This window comes from Littorina saxatilis, linkage group LG8 (genome assembly GCF_037325665.1).
Source record: "Littorina saxatilis isolate snail1 linkage group LG8, US_GU_Lsax_2.0, whole genome shotgun sequence".
In the NCBI taxonomy this organism is placed as follows: domain Eukaryota; kingdom Metazoa; phylum Mollusca; class Gastropoda; order Littorinimorpha; family Littorinidae; genus Littorina; species Littorina saxatilis.
Window position 1 is genome coordinate 64,127,277 of NC_090252.1, and position 19,482 is coordinate 64,146,758.

General features: G+C 42.7%; 2 protein-coding genes across 2 annotated transcripts in view; both read right to left on the reverse strand.

Moving 5' to 3' along the window:
• Positions 1–921: 921 nt before the first annotated feature.
• Positions 922–4,653, reverse strand: LOC138974127 (KRAB-A domain-containing protein 2-like). The gene is made up of 2 exons (XM_070346818.1): positions 3,387–4,653; positions 922–2,721 (listed from the first exon to the last, which is right to left on the reverse strand). The coding sequence occupies exons 1-2, from the start codon at positions 4,141–4,143 to the stop codon at positions 1,718–1,720; spliced, it is 1,761 nt and encodes a 586-aa protein (XP_070202919.1). The 5' UTR covers positions 4,144–4,653; the 3' UTR covers positions 922–1,717.
• Positions 4,654–10,016: 5,363 nt separating this feature from the next.
• Positions 10,017–19,482, reverse strand: part of LOC138974154 (uncharacterized) — a 47,289-nt gene continuing 37,823 nt past the window's right edge. Inside the window, exons 9-11 of the mRNA XM_070346850.1 lie at positions 16,493–16,588; positions 15,154–15,288; positions 10,017–12,757 (exon numbers count right to left, since the gene is read on the reverse strand). Coding sequence (XP_070202951.1) covers positions 11,685–12,757; positions 15,154–15,288; positions 16,493–16,588 — 1,304 coding nt within the window. The 3' untranslated portion in view covers positions 10,017–11,684. The remainder of the gene's footprint in view (positions 12,758–15,153; positions 15,289–16,492; positions 16,589–19,482) is intronic.

Genomic DNA, 19,482 nt, shown 5'->3' on the forward strand with positions numbered 1-19,482 from the left:
CATGAGAGTTCCTGGGTATGATATCCCCGGGCTTTTTTTCTTCTTTTCGATAAATGTCTTTGATGACGTCATATCCGGCTTTTTGCAAAAGTTGAGGCGGCAGTGTCACACCCTCATTTTTAAATCAAATTGATTGAAATTTTGGCCAAGCAATCTTCGACGAATAGGGCCGGACTTCGGTATTGCATTTCAGCTTGGTGGCTTAAAAATTAATTAATGACTTTGGTCATTAAAAATCTGAAAATTGTAAAAAAAAAAAATTTTTATAAAACGATCCAAATTTACGTTCATCTTATTCTTCATCATTTTCTGATTCCAAAAACATATAAATATGTTATATTTGTATTAAAAACAAGCTCTGAAAATTAAAAACAATTAAAATTATGATCAAAATAAAATTTTCGAAATCAATTTAAAAACACTTTCATCTTATTCCTTGTCGGTTCCTGATTCCAAAAACATATAGATATGATATGTTTGGATTAAAAACACGCTCAGAAAGTTAAAACGAAGAGAGGTACAGTAAAGCGTGCTATGAAGCACAGCGCAACCGCTACCGCGCCAAACAGGCTCGTCACTTTCACTGCCTTTTGCACTAGCGGCGGACTACGTTCAATTTCATTCTGTGAGTTCCACAGCTTGACTAAATGTAGTAATTTCGCCTTACGCGACTTGTTTTTACTTCCAGTAAAAATCTCGTACGCGAAAATGGGATGCGGGCGAAGGCCGGATAATGCTAGTAGAGACATCCAGATTTGCCTTCGTCAAAAGTTCGTGAGTTCCAATCTTCGCGAGTTTGTTGAAGTGGTGACGTCACATCCCGTCACGGTCACCACTTTCCAATTTCGGTCCAGATCTACGCGAAGTTCTTCGTGCGCGTTCGTCTGTTTGTCGAAACAGTGATGACGAGTAGTGTCATATCTATGTCACAGGGGAAACCGGAATCCAGGGGGATCTGGAATCGCCCTAGGGGAAATTGGAATTCTAGTTTCCCCTAGGGGAAACTGGAATTCCAATATCAACTGGAAAATATCTAGTGGAGATTGGAATTCTAGTTTCACCTAGGGGAAACTGGAATCCTTTCTCTAGGGGAAACTGGAATTCTGATTTGCCCTAGGGGAAATTGGAATTTGTATTATAAATGGTTTTACTGCTGATAAAGAACTATATTTGAATGTTAACGTGAGTGATACTGTGTGTGTATGGTTAACAATTATTTATTTTCATTCCAACAATGACAATTAAAAGATATTCTAGCGAAAATAAAACACAATCAATGACCAGCCATGCATGTGTAATGTTCTATTCGGTATTCTTGCATGCTTTGCTGTCTGTGTGACACTTGGTGCCACATTCAAGTCCTGCTTTTCTGCAGCAACAGCGCTTTGTAGTACACGGCCCTTTACACTTGCACACGCTGGCACCAGATGGCACCCTTGAACCCGTATCACGCCATTTCACGGAGAGACGACACGCTTTGATGAGAGATATTTCCTCAAGCAAGTCTGGGTTAACCTCATTCAGGCTTTCAAAATGTACACTTCTCAAATCGGAAAGTTCTTCGCCTGCGATCCACGGCCCGAGGATTCCGGTGGCGGAGTACAATTTGTACAGGTGCCTTTGTCCACCAACAGGCTTTGACATGAGTACTTTGCACGGTAACAAGCGAGCATCACTATTAGCTCTGTCTACCTTGTGGATGTTCAAGCCCACAGTATCACCAAGAGAGTACACCTTCGTTCTCGAAGCCACTTTCTTCACGTGCCGTGATTCTTGTTTCTTCGCGGCTTTCAAATATTTTTTTCTTGCTTGCATCCTTTCCTCTCTGTGTGAGTCGCCTCCATGTCACAAACTGGCCGATCTCTATGCATTCCTCGAATGGATTGTCTTCCACACGTATGAATTCGGCATCATGTACTTCAGTAACAGACACTACAGCGTGGCTACTTGTGTTCACCGACTGTCCATGGATCATGTTTCTACTTGGACACTCTGTGCCTGTGGCAATCATTCGGTGATCATGTAACAAAATGTATTCTCTACCGCGCTTTCCATGGCTATGATTGCTGACAGATTCCTCCAGGCGCCGAGGGGTATGCTGTGACGAGTCCGATGTATGCGGCACAGATTTCTCCAGGCGCCGAGGTGTATGCTGTGACGAGTCCGATGTATGCGGCACAGATTCCTCCAGGCGCCGAGGTGTATGCTGTGACGAGTCCGATGTATGCGGCACAGATTCCTCCAGGCGCCGAGGTGTATGCTGTGACGAGTCCGATGTATGCGGCACAGATTCCTCCAGGCGCCGAGGTGTATGCTGTGACGAGTCCGATGTATGCGGCACAGATTCCTCCAGGCGCCGAGGTGTATGCTGTGACGAGTCCGAGGTATGCGGCACAGATTCCTCCAGGCGCCGAGGTGTATGCTGTGACGAGTCCGATGTATGCGGCACAGATTCCTCCATTTCAAGTTGCTGAAGAAAATCCTCGGGAAGGTCCTCTTCATACAAAATCCCTTGACGAGACAGTTCCTGCCACAAAGACGAATTTGTCCTTGGAGGTTGTCCAAAAACCAGTTGGTAAGGTGACTTTCCGGTGGTGTCCGAGATTGAGGTATTTATGGCATGTACGACAAATTTCAACCCTTTTGTCCATTCGGAGCCGTGTTCATCCATCCATTTGCCCAACTTGATCTCAAGGTCACCGTTCCCACGTTCCACACAACCTGTGTATGAAGGAACGAAATGATTAGGAACGTTACTTTTATTCTCATTTCTTTCAATCTCCTTATTTCTCCGGGCAATAGTTATGGTATTGATTTAAAGGGGCCCTCCATACTGTTTTTTGGCAAATCACTTTATTAGCCTATCAAAATCCTCACAATGGAAAATGTTTGTGACAAAATTTGTATGTCTCAGAAGTACCTTGACGTCCAAGCAAACAATCTTCCGATAGTTTATTTTGCCTAGTTTTCTTTAGATTATCGGAATCCTCACATTGGTAAATATCTGTGACCGAATTTGTATGTCTAAAGTTATGAGCGAAAAATAGTTCTATAGTCGGGTGAGAACGCCAATTTATTAAAAAAAGAGTGAAGGTCTCCCCGACTGCATTGCATTCAGAGCGCTCATTGATGCAGTTTATTGTGGAGGAATGCTAGCTTCCTCGAGATTAAAACTTGGGTAAAATTTAGAACTTAGGAAGGTTGGGATTCAGGTCAGCTAATAAAAAGACAGGGCAACAATTGCTCTGGACGGGCCCTTTAATAAAGGTGTAGAAGACATCCACAATTCATTGTTAATGCTAATAACTTTAAAAAGCAAAATGTCAAAACTTCAAATATGTGACGTTTTCTGAGATTTTGGTCAAAATTTCAGTTGTTCATCTTACCTTGGGATTGGGGATGGCGGGGTCTGCCATGGATGATCACCATTCCAGGCCACATCGTTGTCAGCTCATTGATCACCCTCGCAGTGAATTCCCGCCCGTTGTCGGTCTGCATAATCTTTGGCGCACCGAATACACTGAACTGATTGATCATAGCATCGGCGACTTCTTGTGCGCATTTGGATTTTAATGCGTACGCCCAGCTGAATTTCGTGAAATGATCACGGGCATGCAGCACCCACTTGAAATCACCATCAGGTCTATTTCTGTAGTCAATGAGATCAACTTGCAGACGCAGAAGAAAGGTGAGATTGATCATCGGCTTCCCAGATGGTGCATTTTGGTGGACTTTTCTTGTTGAGCAAGATGTACACGTTTTCAGGAAAACATCAATTGCGTCATACTTTATTCCAGAGTAATTGGTTTTCACCTCGTGCCATGTTTTGTCGCGCCCAGAATGGCACACTTCCTCATGACACTTCTTGATGGTCTCAAAGGTGTCTTCTTTTGTAACAAGAGGAGTTTTCGCCTTCACGCAGTAAACAAGTGTCCGAGTTCCAATTGTTTGGAGGCAAAAATGTTGGCCAGCCCTGTGTTTGAACTTGGCTCCTTGTGCACATTTCGCTCCTTTGGCCAGCTGAAGAGCTTGAAGAATATGGTTGTATTTGCTCTGTGATGTACAAAACGCCTCCTTCTTATTATCTTCTAAAGTCATGATATGATCTTCCAAGAGTTGGTAAAATTTATCTTTTTGCTCCATGGTAGAACATGTACAAGTAAGTACAACTGGTTTCACATTACAGTAAAACTACTGTCGCCAACCTAGGCAAACATGAAAGCAAGTAGCAGATTTTCCAGAGTTGTGTGTAAACAGTGTTCACATTGTTAAATATAAGAATGATTAACTCACACCACCGATGTGTGCATGATTCAAACATGAAAGCAAGTAGCAGATTTTTCAGAGTTGTGTGTAAACAGTGTTCACATTGTTAAATATAAGAATGATCAACTCACACCACCGATGTGTGCATGATTATCATTCCTCATGCTTTAAACTAAAGGGAAGTATGACTGATGATTACATACTCGGCTTATTGTCGAACTATGAGCGAAGTAATAGTGTAGGTAGTCATGTTTAATTCGCTTTGTAATTTGCAAAACATTCCACAAAGCATGTGTTAAATGCAAAACAATGTTTGTGAATATAATATTTATCAGCAGTGAAACCATTCATAATACAAATTCCAATTTCCCCTAGGGCAAATCAGAATTCCAGTTTCCCCTAGAGAAAGGATTCCAGTTTCCCCTAGGTGAAACTAGAATTCCAATCTCCACTAGATATTTTCCAGTTGATATTGGAATTCCAGTTTCCCCTAGGGGAAACTAGAATTCCAATTTCCCCTAGGGCGATTCCAGATCCCCCTGGATTCCGGTTTCCCCTGTGACATATATATGACGAGTCTTTTTTTATCGGAATATTCCAGAATCGATTTTTAGATTCATTCCTGTAAAATCTCCCAACTCTAAAACAACTAGGCCTAGTGGAGATCAGTGGAAACAAGTGTCTTGTGCAAGAGAGATCAAGGGAGATAATTGGCAGGATATGTCGCCCGTCGACTCAAGTTCTGAGTTTTGTGTGGGTATCCGTGTTCATGCACTAGGCCTCCAAAATGAACAGTTTACAGATGCACCGTCCACAGAAGCGTCGTAAAGATATTAAACTTTAACACTGCGCACATAAAACATATTTTTAACATTATGAAAAGGACTAAAAGTACTCACGAAGATTGCTGATTGAGGTTCGTCAAACACGCCTTTTTCACCACGCAGATCCCGGTCTTCGGCAAGCAGTGGTGGGCGCGAAAAACCAAGCGCATGCGCATTGAGGCACAAAGTTAAAAATAGAGAGGAAATCCCCACCACCGACGAATGTTCGTCTGACGAAGGTTGAATCTGGATGTCCCTAATATATGTGATCTCGTGCAAACGCATGTCGCAATACCCCACCCCCCCCCCCCCCCCCCCCCCCCATCCCTTCCACACCAGGTCTAACAGGGGACAAGGGAGTAAACGTTTCGTACACCTGGCATGGGAAGTTAAATTGCTTGTGTTGGGATGAAGTAATTTATTCGTTATTTATTCGTCAGGGGAGTAACTTTTTTGTACGAAATGTTTACTCGGAACTCACCTGTCTTGGGGAGTAATTTTCTCGTGTTATGGGGGAGTGCTTTTTTCGTAAAGGGAGTAACTTTTTCGTACGAAATGTTTACTCCGGAGTAAAAATCTCGTGGGAGTAATTTTCTCGTGTTACACCGGCGTTTACAAAAGCTATTACGGACACAAAAGCTCAGCAATGCAATTTCTCTTTCAGAGATTAATAAAGTTTATTGTATTGTATTGTATTGTATTGTACATGTGATAAGACCACTCCTCCGCTTGGTGACATACCAAGCATGAACAGGCTGGGCCGGTGCTTTCTGTTACAGTGGGCATTTCAGCACGCACGGTTTTCATGAATTAATTGTCGTAAAAGCCACTGCAACTTCGAAAACTCCAAATTACCACGCGGCAAGCGGTCAGGGTGTGTGTGCGTGTGTGCCAGTGTGAGTGCCAGTGTGTACCGCGAGCGAGTGCGTGTATGCCCGGCAGTGTGTGCGTGTGTGAGTGCGTGCGTTCGCTCGCGCGTGTGTGTGTGTGTGTGCGCGCGTGTGTTTAAGTGTGCTTTCAAAAACGAATGGAAAGACTGATAATTACATGACACACACACACTGGACACACACACGTACGAACACATTTTGTGTCAGTTCTGAGTACTCTCTCTCTCTCTCTCTCTCTCTTTGCCCCTCTCTCTCTCTCTCTCTCTCTCTCTCTCTCTCTCGGAAATGTCAGAAGACCCAGAGTCGGATAACTTGTGTACACGCAAGGCAGATTACCCAATGCACCCAAAAGAGGTCAGAAGCAAAGGTGAAGGCTGTCGAAATGGTGCAGGGAAGGGACGCAACCCTTTAGAAATAGATTGTTTCGGGATCAATGACCTCGCAGCGGTTATGCCGCTTCTTTACGCTCTATTCTTTCGATTTTTGGATCTGTTTTTTCCTCTGATTTTTTTCAATCTTTCTTTACTTTCTTTTTTCATTTTGAGTTCCTTGCAACAAATTGTTGTTGTTGTGTGGGTCTTTTGCATGTTACAGTTTGAAATCTATAGAGTTGACTTATCTCTCAAGTCATCTCATCAGTCGGTCCGTCAATGATTTGTGAAGGCAAACGAATCATAATGATTAGCTCCGTGGCGGCGTCTCCGGCCTGCTCAAAGTTTGTGAAAAATTATTCCGACAATTGCACACACCCGCAACACACACACACACACACACACACACACACACACACACACACACACACACATACATACACACCCACACACACACATTTACTAGGAAAATAGACCAACATGTGCAAACATAGACACGCACGCCGGCACAGTCCCTTCGGGTCTCATTTATACCTGGTTTTCTCTCTCTGGAGAAGAAATCGATTTTTTTAAAAATTTTATTTGACATATTTAGAGCTTTTCGTAATGTGTTATTGATATAAGCAGATTCGCGATCGTCGATAATAATTTTTCATGGTGTGTATTTTTTAGATTACAAAGGAATTGTTTTGTAAGACAGTTTCAAGCGAGCTATCTTTCGCGGATGTATTTACTGTGCAAACAACTCTAAATATGGCAAAAGTGTCACGTGATAATCACTTTTGTCACGTGATCATGGCAAAATGGCTACGGAGCAGACACCGGTTAAAGGTAGATGTGTCCTTTGTGACAATGAAAAGACCGAGTCGTAGTCCAGCCATGATTATTCGGTTGTAAGCAGAGTTGCCGGGTGGAACAATGAACAGCTTGGTGAAATGGTTGAGTCTCTCAGTGGAGAATCTGTTCGTCGAGAGATGGACGAATCGGCCATTCTGCAATCACTTTCGTCTTTTCTCAGAAACATTATCGAAAAACATATATGAGAGATAACTCTGTATTCTTGTTTTAATAGATTTCGGCTTTTAGCTCCGCTTCTTTTAAGGCCATGACCTTTACTCCGCGTAGAAATGATCCATCCTGTCAGAGACACAGGGCGAGAGGGTGGACCGATGAGTATCAGAATGAGGCATGGAACCGGCGTGTGGAAATTTCCGCTCACCATCCCCACTGCGCATGTCGGTCAACTGCACGCGCACAGCCTATCAGTGCGCGCGTCTCAATGGAACAAGCACGCCTTCAACCCAGCACGTGCGAACAGGTATTGGTGCGGCGCAGTCACAGTGAAGGGATGCGTGAGTTATGCAATGAATGGGAAGCAACGAAGATTGATGGTAGAATGACGTGTAGGCAATGAACTGCATTTGTATGGATTGAGGCTTTTGTGCTCAAGTTTTGACTAAATGTTTTAACATAGGACGGGCATCGAAACGAGGGTAGTTGTGTATGCATGTGTGTGTGTGTGTGTGTGTGTGTGTGTGTGTGAGTGATCATAAAGTTGGCCAAAACATTATTGCAACAAATTTCAAACCCAAATTAAAGCCTTAATCCCCGTGTCATTTCATTAAAACTTTATATGTCAGTTACGGTCGTTCACTGAACCTTCAGGATCATCTTTTGGATTAAATATTTAGTTTACAGGGATCACGTGACCGCCGCTCAAGTAAGGGTACCCTCAAAATCGACCAGACAAAAACGGAAGGGCCGAATGAAAAATCGACAAAAAAATCACAATTGCCAAAACTTTGCAACTTTAACAGACGAGAAGAAAGTCAAACCAACTATCTACCCGCTGAACAGATTGTTTTGTTTTGCTACCTTGCGTATTTCGCGTGCTATGCTATTCCTACTGATCGATGCAGGTGTCGATCGCAAGAGCGGTCAAAAACGGGACTTTTTGCGTTATTTTTTAGGGGTATCATCACAAAAAAGGCTGCACTGTAGCAATGACTTGGTGGATTTCTTTGACACTTTTAGAATATTTTACCAACATCCTAGAGATACTGTATGCGAAATTATGGATTGTTACAGGTATTTGTTAAAATGTTATGCAAGTTTTTTAAAGAAGTTTTAAATCTCGTCATAGGATTATTTACTTAGGTCCAAAAAATTCATGACTTTGCATCTCATTAGACAAAAGATTGATACACACACTGCAAAAGTTTTATGTGCGTATAAGTACTGACGCACATTTGCTAGGCCTGTAAACACGCTTGATATTTAAGCGATGATTCTGGTGCCACAGCGATGCCCAGCCAAGCGTGACCGTTGCATGAGGCACGCAGCGATAACAGCTGTCAGCGCGAAACAGCGTGAACGTTCCATTTTTTTCTCATGTGTTTGCATGACTAGCAAATAAACGCCAGCGGCTACACGCAAATGAAACTTGGACAAAATATGTATCAATCGTTTATCTGTAGATATGCAAAGTCATGAATTTTTGTGACACAAGTGAACAATCCTATGACGAGTTTAACAACATTTTCTAAAACATTGCGTAACATCTAAATAAACAACCGTAACGATCCAAACTTTTGCACGAAGTATCTCTAGTATGTTGGTAAAATATTCGAAAAGTTTCAAAGAAATCCACCAAGTCATTGGTAAAATGTAGCGCTTTTTGACATGATACCCATACAAATGGACGTAAAAGCGTCCCGTTTTTGACCGCTCTTACGATCGACACCTGCATCAGTAGGAATAGCATAGCACGCGAAATACACAAGGTAGCAACACAAAACAAACTGTTCAGGGGAGATAATTGGTTTGACTTTCTTCTCGTATGTCAAAGTTGCAAAGTTTTGCCTATAGTGATTTTTTTTTCGATTTTTCATTTGGCTCTTCCGTTTTTGTCTGGTTGATTTTGAGGGTACCCTTACTTGAGCGGCGGTCACGTGATCCCTGTAACAGAAATATTTAATCCAAAAGGTGTTCCTGAAGGTTAAGTGAACGGCCGTAACTGGCATATAAAGTTTTAATGAAATGACACGGGAATCAATGCTTTAATTTGTGTTTGAAATTTGTTGCAATAATTGTTTGGCCAAGTTTAGTTTCGTGAGGTCAATACTTATTTTCTTGCAGGTGGATACTTTCCGAAGTAATAGATCTTCTCCAGCCAACATTTTTATGCTGCAACCGGCCTTGAAATGTGACCCAAAACAAGTCAAATTTGTATTTATAATGTCTGAAGATCATCAATTGTATGTAATTCAGTTGGAGGCTCTAGATTAAAGCCTCACTCAGCCTCACATGAGGTTCACAGAACGATGGAATCTTTTACGAAATAAGCAGTTCCGCTAACTTATGGAACACACTTGCAATAGCATATAACAGCATTTGAATTACACGTTTGAATGGCTATTTAGCTTGCGTAAACCACACACCAGTTTTCGTGGTTTATTTCACCCTTGAGCCATCGTGGACATTGTCGAAATTTGAAGAAACAAACGTCTGGGGGTATCATGTGGAGGAATTCACGTGTATTTTCTTACTGTCACACACACACACACACACACACACACACACACACACACACACACACACACACACACACACACACACACAAGCTACCAGCAAATAAGTAACGTCAGCCTCTATTTGAAACACCATTTGGTTTGCAATTCATTTAATACCTTAATACTCAAGTACAATTCTGTTTGACCCAAGAAGCATGTAAAACGAAATTCTAGTAAAAACCAGCAAGTTCTTATATAACTCACCTTTGTTATACCTTAAATGAATCAGACACAAAGATTTGCCCTAAAACGTGTATATGCGCACATACCAAAAATACTACTTATAATAAATATGTCAAGCTCTTTAAAAAATATTCAATAACGTAATTGGACACGGGTCGCACACACTTCCTTCATTCCTGGTAGCCATGGAACTTTCCAAGTTTCAAAGAATGAGCTTCACAAATATCTAGGAAAACGATACGTGTCCATATTTTGACCCGAACAAGATCCACTAACTTTGAAACTTGACATGGTACAGGTGGTGGTTACCGAACCTTGTACATGTACGTGTATGACATTTCAAAGACCCAGGTACATAAACATCTGACTTGTTACACCCCCGGTATAGGGGTGTGTATAGGATTCGGTCCATGTGTTTGTTTGTTTGTGTGTTTGTGTTCGCATATAGATCTCAAGAATGAACGGACCGATCGTCGCCAAACTTGGTGAACAGGTTCTATACATTCCTGAGACGGTCCTTACAAAAATTGGGACCAGTCAAACACACGGTTAGGGAGTTATTGGTGGATTAAGATTCTACAAGGACTTATAGAGGGACATATTAATGGTCAAAGGGAAATAACCTTCTCAGTTGGTGGCAGTGAGAATGGTAAGGACGGGGGTGTTTTTCCTACCTCGGAGGAATTTCTTGTTGTTTGTGTTTTCATTTGTTGACCAAAGCACAACCCTGTTGTGAAATGTGACTTGGGCCAACTAGTCTCACGTCACGCTTGGAGGCCGTTGGAGAAGTGTCTGAAGAAGCAAATACCATAGTGAAGAATGCACTTATCGACTTTGGTCGATATCGACTAACCTCCTACCTGTATTATTTCATACTGCGATGCATTGACATGTCGAATGAAACTCGAAATCCCAGCGCTCACGCCAACTGGTCCCGGCCGTGCTCAGTCAACGAAATAGAACACATACAATTAACTTACGTCATCATCAAGTACGTAAAGTACAATTTGTGACGTAAAGTACTCAGAAAGAAGCACACCACGCGCTGGTCGAGACTACGTGCATGCGCTTTCTGACAAATAAGATTTGAGACGCCAAGACATGAAAAGATAACTCTCTTTTCCGCCATAGTGCCTTCCAACTAGTCTCGGCCCGCTCAAAATAATGAGCCAAAATGACCGAGACTTTCAGTAATTCCTTCGCGTGACGTCTAACCCTCTTACGCCATAATGTGACGTCTTCAAATGACGAAATGTTAAAGTTTCTACCACAGACATACACACGCACACACGCACACACACACACACGCACAGACAGACAAAGTTACGATCGCATAGGCTACACTTACGTGAGCCAAAAACAGCGAACGACTAGAAGTACAGTCTTCTTTTCTTTTCAACTATCGCTTTCCTGTGATGACACTGAACCCCTTTGATCGCACAGTCTTCTTTTCTTATCAACTATCACTTCCCTGTGATGACGCTGAACCCCTTTGATCGTACAGTCTTCGTTTCTTATCAACTATCACTTTCCTGTGTTAGCACTGAACCCCTTTGATCGTACAATCTTCTTTTCTTATCATCTATCACTTCCATCTGATAGCACTGAACCCCCATGTGATACGACACTTCCCTGTGATGCATCTGAACCCCTTTGATTGTACAGAGACTCTGTTCCTTGTGCACGTGAAACTCCTGGCTGTGTCACGATGACCGTTGTAGGACTGTTGACGTGGTCTTGCACGTCTGTCCCCTGGCCCTGTAACCCTCCACTCGGCATGACTGTCCCCTGGCCCTGTAACCCTCCACTCGGCATGACTGTCCCCTGGCCCTGTAACCCTCCACTCGGCATGACTGTCCCCTGGCCCTGTAACCCTCCACTCGGCATGACTGTCCCCTGGCCCTGTAACCCTCCACTCGGCATGACGTTTTGCTGTGGTTTAGAAAAAGTTTGAATGCGATTACTTTCTTTCGTGTTTGAATCGTCAGTACGTGTATGCCATCCATGGCTTGATATCGAGTATTCCTCTCCCGTTGCTTGCGGGATTTTATATGGATTTTCTAGCCAATGCATCGTCGACAAATAACGCTCGGTGAATTTAATGTGGTTCGTGTCAATAATGTCCTGTTTGTTTGCTTGATTCCCCTTTTCGTCGAGGTTCTTATCCTGAAGGCCACCATTGCTATGTTTTCTCTGCAAGGGGGCCCCACGTGGATTTTCTTCGACATCGGCAGCATCTTCTTCGATGTCCTCCAAGCCAGGATCCTCACCTGCAGGCGGTTCTGCAGAGTCTTCGTTGTCCTTCCGCCAGGTAAACTTTTTGGACATCAGCGTCCCACACGAGAAACAGTACACACAGCTTAGAAAACACGCGACACCACCCCCGCAGAACAAGCACTTGTGACATCGGGAACATTTTGTAGGCTCCTCTTTATCACCATCAGACGATTCCTCTTCTTCGTCGTCCCCATCTTTGTCTTGTTCCTCCTTCGCCTTGCCTCCGAGAGCAAGAAAGGGCAGCCACCCCGCGTTGCCCAGGATCTGCCAGATTTGAATCAGGGTAGCGATGAAGGCCCAGGAGATCGGGGCACCCACAGCAACACCCACCACTATCTTCTCCTTGGGGGTCAGCAGTGGCTCCTCGGGTAGCGCTATGGGAGGAACGATTCAGGAAGTTGAGACAAACAGCATTCAACACTATGCTTTCACAAGTAAGGTACGGCGAGGCACATTGGGTAGCGCTATGGGAGGAACGATTCAGGAAGTTGAGACAAAGAGCATTCAACACTATGCTTTTACAAGTGAGGTAGGGCGAGGCGCATTGGGTAGCGCTATGGGAGGAACGATTCAGGAAGTTGAGACAAAGAGCATTCAACACTATGCTTTCACAAGTAAGGTACGGCGAGGCGCATTGGATAGCGCTATGGGAGGAACGATTCAGGAAGTTGAGACAAAGAGCATTCAGCACTATGCTTTTACAAGTGAGGTAGGGCGAGGCGCATTGGGTAGCGCTATGGGGGGAACGATTCAGGAAGTTGAGACAAAGAGCATTCAACACTATGCTTTTACAAGTGAGGTAGGACGAGGCGCATTGGGTAGCGCTATGGGAGGAACGATTCAGGAAGTTGAGACAAAGAGCATTCAGCACTATGCTTTTACAAGTGAGGTAGGGCGAGGCGCATTGGGTAGCGCTATGGGGGGAACGATTCAGGAAGTTGAGACAAAGAGCATTCAACACTATGCTTTTACAAGTGAGGTAGGGCGAGGCGCATTGGGTAGCGCTATGGGAGGAACGATTCAGGAAGTTGAGACAAAGTAAGGTACATTGAGGTGTGCCGAAGAACATTTTCCATTTTTATGTAACATTTTAATGGACAATAAAGTGTTGTTATTGTTATTGTTATGGTTATTGTTAGGTGAGATCAGAAATCAGCTAGGCTCTTGATCTTGTTTAGTTTGTGTTTAAGTGGATGCGCTTTTGAAAAAGTGCCGACGAATCTGTGGTGGTTTAATTTCCAAATGACTCATATGATAAGGTATATAGTTATCTCTTCGGAAATAAGAAAGCAAGTAAGTTGAAAACAAAGGCATAAACACAACAGCTAAAATGTTAATGGTTAATCACATAACATTATAAGATGTTTGATGGGTTGTTGACAGACCAGCTTTTTTGTCGGTCCGAGGGGGAGCATATTATAAGGTGTTTGATGGGTTGTTGACAGACCAGCTTTTTTGTCGGTCCGAGGGGGAGCATATTATAAGGTGTTTGATGGGTTGTTGACAGACCAGCTTTTTTGTCGGTCCGAGGGGGAGCATATCGTCTTTTGTTTCATATTTATTGACCAAGGCCGAAGGCCGCGGTCAATAAATATGAAACAAAAGTCGATATGCCCCCCCCCCCCCCCCCCCCCCGAGGACCGACAAAAAAAGCTGGTCTGTCAACAAACCACCAAACATCGTTTTTGTCATCATTTTGGTAGTGAGAAAATAAGTGCACAATCAACCCAGGGAGCCATGCTTTGAAACACGGGTTCCATGCTAACCACACGAGTCCCGGTTTGATAACCACTGGCAATCAAAGCTGGTGTGTGAAAGCAACTTTCTGTGTTTTTGAGTTCATTAAATGTTGGGATGAATATGTCAGGTTTGAGGATGCACAGTTCTGTAGGTTCATCTCGGTATTCCACCCCCTCGGCTTTCTGTTGTAAATATTAAGCTGAGTGATCGAATGTGGAAGCTACGTTTGGTCAAAGGTCACAGAAGATTTGCGTCGTGCAGCGAAGAAAAGAATCGCGATCTTGTTTCCGACTCAGTACCTCTTTGTTATTCATTAGACCTGTCATTCTGCTTGCTCGGCTTTGTTAGATGTTTGCATATCTTGTTGCTATTTTCTTTGCTTTTATTATTGTTTCTTATTTGTGCATCGTTTCTCAATACAACGTCTTGTGCACGGGTCAAAATGTATGTGTCAGGGGTCGTTTTACTTGAACTTGACGTTCGTGTTTCTCCGAACGTCTGTGTATCGAAACACAGATACACGCACTCCATGACTCTTTAAGAAGACAAAACATATCGCTAGGTTTCATTTGTTTTTGATGAATGTATGACCTTTCATGAAGTAGTTTTGTTTTTTGTTTACTTTTGCCAGTTTGCCAGTTCGTTTGTGGAACTTTGCAAAGCAGTGTCGTGTCGTCTGTTTAGGTCTGGGGAAACACCAATGAAAAGAGCCGAAGACTCCCCGAGCGTTTCTATTGGGTTTGCTTTTGATTATCCATGTATAACCTGCTTCCTGCAACTATGGTAACCGGGGATTTATTTCCTGGGGAACATGAGATTTATTTCCCAGGTGCTTGTGAATGAAAACTCGTGAAAATGATGCCAATATAAGATGTTGTCAAACTGCTGCCAAAAAGCTACCTTTTGAAATATTTGGGTCAGAAAGGGAATCTGCGCGTGAAAAAAACCCTAACGCTACAAAGCTCAAACACATACACTCACACACAAACACACACGCACACACACACACATCCACACCCAAGAGGCATACCCTCGGTGCAGAGTGGAGGTGTCCATCCAGCCACACAGGCCGGACAGTGGCCAGTGGTGGTGTTACACGTCTGGTTACCACCACAGCGACCACACTTGTCCGAGCATTCCGGACCGTACGCGTTATTCTCACAGTCTGAGCAAAAGAAATGTAAAAACACTCACATTTGATCTGTGTAGGTTGGTTAATGTTGTTCATCGTCCCCTCCTCATTTTAATGGTATTCGAGACCGTAATCTATGTACATTACTTTGTTTTGTTTTGTTTGTTTGCTTAACGCCCAGCCGACCACGAAGGGCCATATCAGGGCGGTGTGTACATTACTATTGTTGTGCCAACGAGGTAACAAGAAAAGAACATGTATGCTCACCTACATCGTAAGTAACGTCAATCAGAAGCAAATCATCTGCTGCTCTGGCCTTATACTCATTGCAGGGGAGACTACTCTCCTTCTTTTTCACCCACAATCAACCCCAATGTGACCATGCAATATGATCACAGTGACAAGTGTATTAAAGAAAGTACTGTAATACTTTAAAATTGGCAATCTAGTGGCTGCTCCGCCTGGCGTCTGGCATTATGGGGTTAGTGCTAGGACTGGTTGGTCCGGTGTCAGAATAATGTGACTGGGTGAGATACGAAGCCTGTGCTGCGACTTTTGTCTTGTGTGTGGCGCACGTTATATGTCAAAGCAGCACCGCCCTGATATGGCCCTTCGTGGTCGGCTGGGCGTTAAGCAAACAAACAACAACAAAGTACTGTAATACGCTTAACATGTACTAAGAGGCAACAGTCTCGGCACAGTGGACCTGCAATTAAGCGGTGTATATTAAGAACAGGCTTAAGAACACCCTACACATACAAACGGGCCCAACTCCCCCCCCCCCCCCCCCCCGTTCTCACCGCTATCACTAGTTTTACACTAAACACCCCCGACCCCCCTTATCCCTGCATTTTGAAATGAAAGTGAGAGAAAAAAAGAAGAGAAAAACAACCCAATTGATTCCTTTTCTGACCCAGTTAGTTAGTTAACTGTTGCTTCTAGGGTCCAGTGGACCGTTTAGGCCAAATCAGGACCCCTTCGGACCCACTTGACATCATTACTATTTGGCTGGTCATAACAGTGTTCTCAGAGGAGAGATTAACAAGAGTCAAATATTGTTTTGTCAATTGAAAAATGGGTTACACAGACGGGATTGTTATTGGTTAAAACATTAACAAAACAAAAACATGTATGGACCATGCGCCTTTGTATCCTAAATGCCCACGAACGTGATGGAAAATGTTTAAATAAAATCAAAAGCAGTTCCGGAGTCCAAAATACAAGCAGGATTACTTACCTTTAACGGACACTATGACTGATGCAGCATGGTACACGCTCACATTCACAGAGGAAAACACGTTGCAATAATACGTCCCATCGTCACAGTCAGTGACTGGATTAAACAAAGAAACACACAAAATCACTGTGCAATATATATTTTCTCAACAAAGAAACACACAAAATCACTGTGCAATATGTATTTTCTCAACAAAAAAACACACAGACTCACTGTGCAATATGTATTTTCTCAACAAAAAAAAACACAAAATCACTGTGCAATATGTATTTTCTCAACAAAAAAACACACAAAATCACTGTGCAATATGTATTTTTTCAACAAAAAAACACACAAAATCACTGTGCAATATGTATTTTCTCAACAAAAAAACACACAAAATCACTGTGCAATATGTATTTTCTCAACAAAGAAACACACACAATCACTGTGCAATATGTATTTTCTCAACAAAGAAACACACAAAATCACTGTGCAATATGTATTTTCTCAACAAAAAAACACACAGACTCACTGTGCAATATGTATTTTCTCAATCTGTTTCTATCTTTTTCTTTCTCTCCGAATTCTGTGTCACTTCAAGGAAACAAAGGTGTTTGCGTTTCTGTTGCTGTGGTTTTACTCATGTGGTTTGCTTTGTCTTAGTTTTGTTTGTTTTTAGTGTTTTAGTTTGCCTTGTTCTTCTTGGTTGGTTTAATTAAACAGTGTTTATTCAACAATTCATAGGTAATTCAACATAATACATGTTAAGGATCAACAATAAGCTCAAGCTTATGGTGGTGACCATAACAGGAGAATTTATCATACGGATTACAATATCTTGCGACGAGGCTTTGACAAATATTTCTTTAACCCAAAACAAACAAGAAACAAACATAATATGCATACATATGTATATGTCACACGCATGTCTTCTTTGCCACTACTAAAGCAAACGTGTGCAAGATTGTATGTTACACGCTTTGATGCCGAAATCAATTATTTTGATTATGCATTTATTTCTGAAATTGTTTACCTTTACATACATTCAGTCACTACCTTAAACATTTATGTTTTCAGTATTCATTTCAAGTGATCACGAACGTAGAAAAATGGGTATCAAAGCGTTGTTACATTTTGTTGTGCATTCTGAATAGTGTGCCAACAGGCCTTGGTCAGTCAATCACGTTTTATCTGTGTACTAAGTGTTTGACGGTAAAAGAATAACACAATCCCCGTTCTCCTGTATATAACTGAAAGCCACATTTTCTTCTTCATTCAATTTCTGTTTTCAAAAGCTTCGTCAACTTTCCACTTACACGACACGGTCCCTTTACCAAGCTTCAATTATGAAGAACCCTGAATACGAAAGGTAAAAACAAAACAATAGGTACTACTTTCACTATCGTCGTCTGCAACGAAAACCGAAAATGGTGAAACGCTTTGCTACGTACACAGAGGACGAAATTGCAAAGAAAAGATCGAACCTTACACCTGTGACTAGGAAAAGTTGCATAGACAGTTCCGTGCGGATCTTACCACGTATCAACGTACATCCGATGCTCAGAACCTACAGATGGGTGACGCTTTGGCGATTGAGGCTTCGTCTTCAGCTCTAACACGCACGCAGACAGTCAGGCAGGTCTAATCTGTACCAGCGGTGATGGAAGGTTTGGATTTAGAAACACTCGAATGTTACTTCGACAAGATAAACGAACCGAAAGACGAAAGTGTGCCCCAAATTCGGAAAATATTCTTTCAAAACTGCACTGTAAACAACATCAACATCACTGTGAGAAAAAGAACAATCCAAACACAACCAGTTCCCCTGTGGAACATTTCGGGTGGACTTTCCCACGACCTGACCTACAAAAATTCTCCGTGTTCGTTCGCGCTTTGCATTCAATCTGTGTTTGTGCGCGCGTGTGTTTGTGTGTTTAGCTTTCGTTGGTTTGTGCTGCTTGGTTAAAAAAAAGTTAATTTTTTTCATTGAAAGATTGAGAAACGTTGGTTGATACTTTGTTAAATGCATTCAACCAGAAAAAGACACGAAACGAATTGGATCTATCTTCTGCGCGCATGCGTGTGTACGGTATGTGTGAAAAGGCAATTGTGTTGTCAGTCTGGTTTTGTGCCTGTTATTTCGTCCCCAAAAACTCATTTATATCTTTCTATGCCTATGCTGTGAGACATAATCGCCATTACGAGCTAGTCGTGTGACAGAGAGTTTTCTTGCACACTCGACTGCTGCTGTTTCACTCCGGCTAAAGCCGTCGTGAAACATCTACAGTCTCGTGTGCAAGAAAACTCTCTGTCACACGACTAGCTCGTAATAGCGGGTAATATAGCTATTCTGATGGACACGTGGGGGAATTCGGGGGCTGTGATTGGATGGTCTCTTCCGATCATCAAAGCATAATGCTACGGAAGTCGGCGATTTTTCTCAATATCCAAAAGCATATTGTCAATAACAAAGACGCATGGTTCCGGTTTACCCACCTGTACCACACGATGTTTCACTGATCGACAACAGCATACACTGACAACTTGAAATTCTTCTCGGGAATGTTTTTCAGCTTTACAAATGTCGATAGCATACCCTTTTCTGCTAACTTCCCGATGAACCAGGACTAAACCTATTATTTTCTGTCCCTAAACACAGTTGCCGACTGACACAAATTTTCGCATTCGGCTTTTCTTATCTCGTAACTCCACACTAAATACCCCACTTCCCCTCTGAAGTATTGATGTACAACCCATGGCACTAACATTCATGTCAGGGCCGGACTACCGGGGGGGTTATGTGGGTTGCGCAACCCCCCCCCCCTAGCCTAAACATGTACCTTACTTATTTAATTTTTTTTTTATTATTGCTTATTTTATGCCGTTTCATGCAAGGAGCGACCATTTTCCTATCTCAGAATATGACCTACCCATCAGCTTCAGGGGGCTTCGCCCCCTGACCCCCACAACGAGGGGAGGGGGGGGGGGGTTCTAGGGTTTCCGGACCC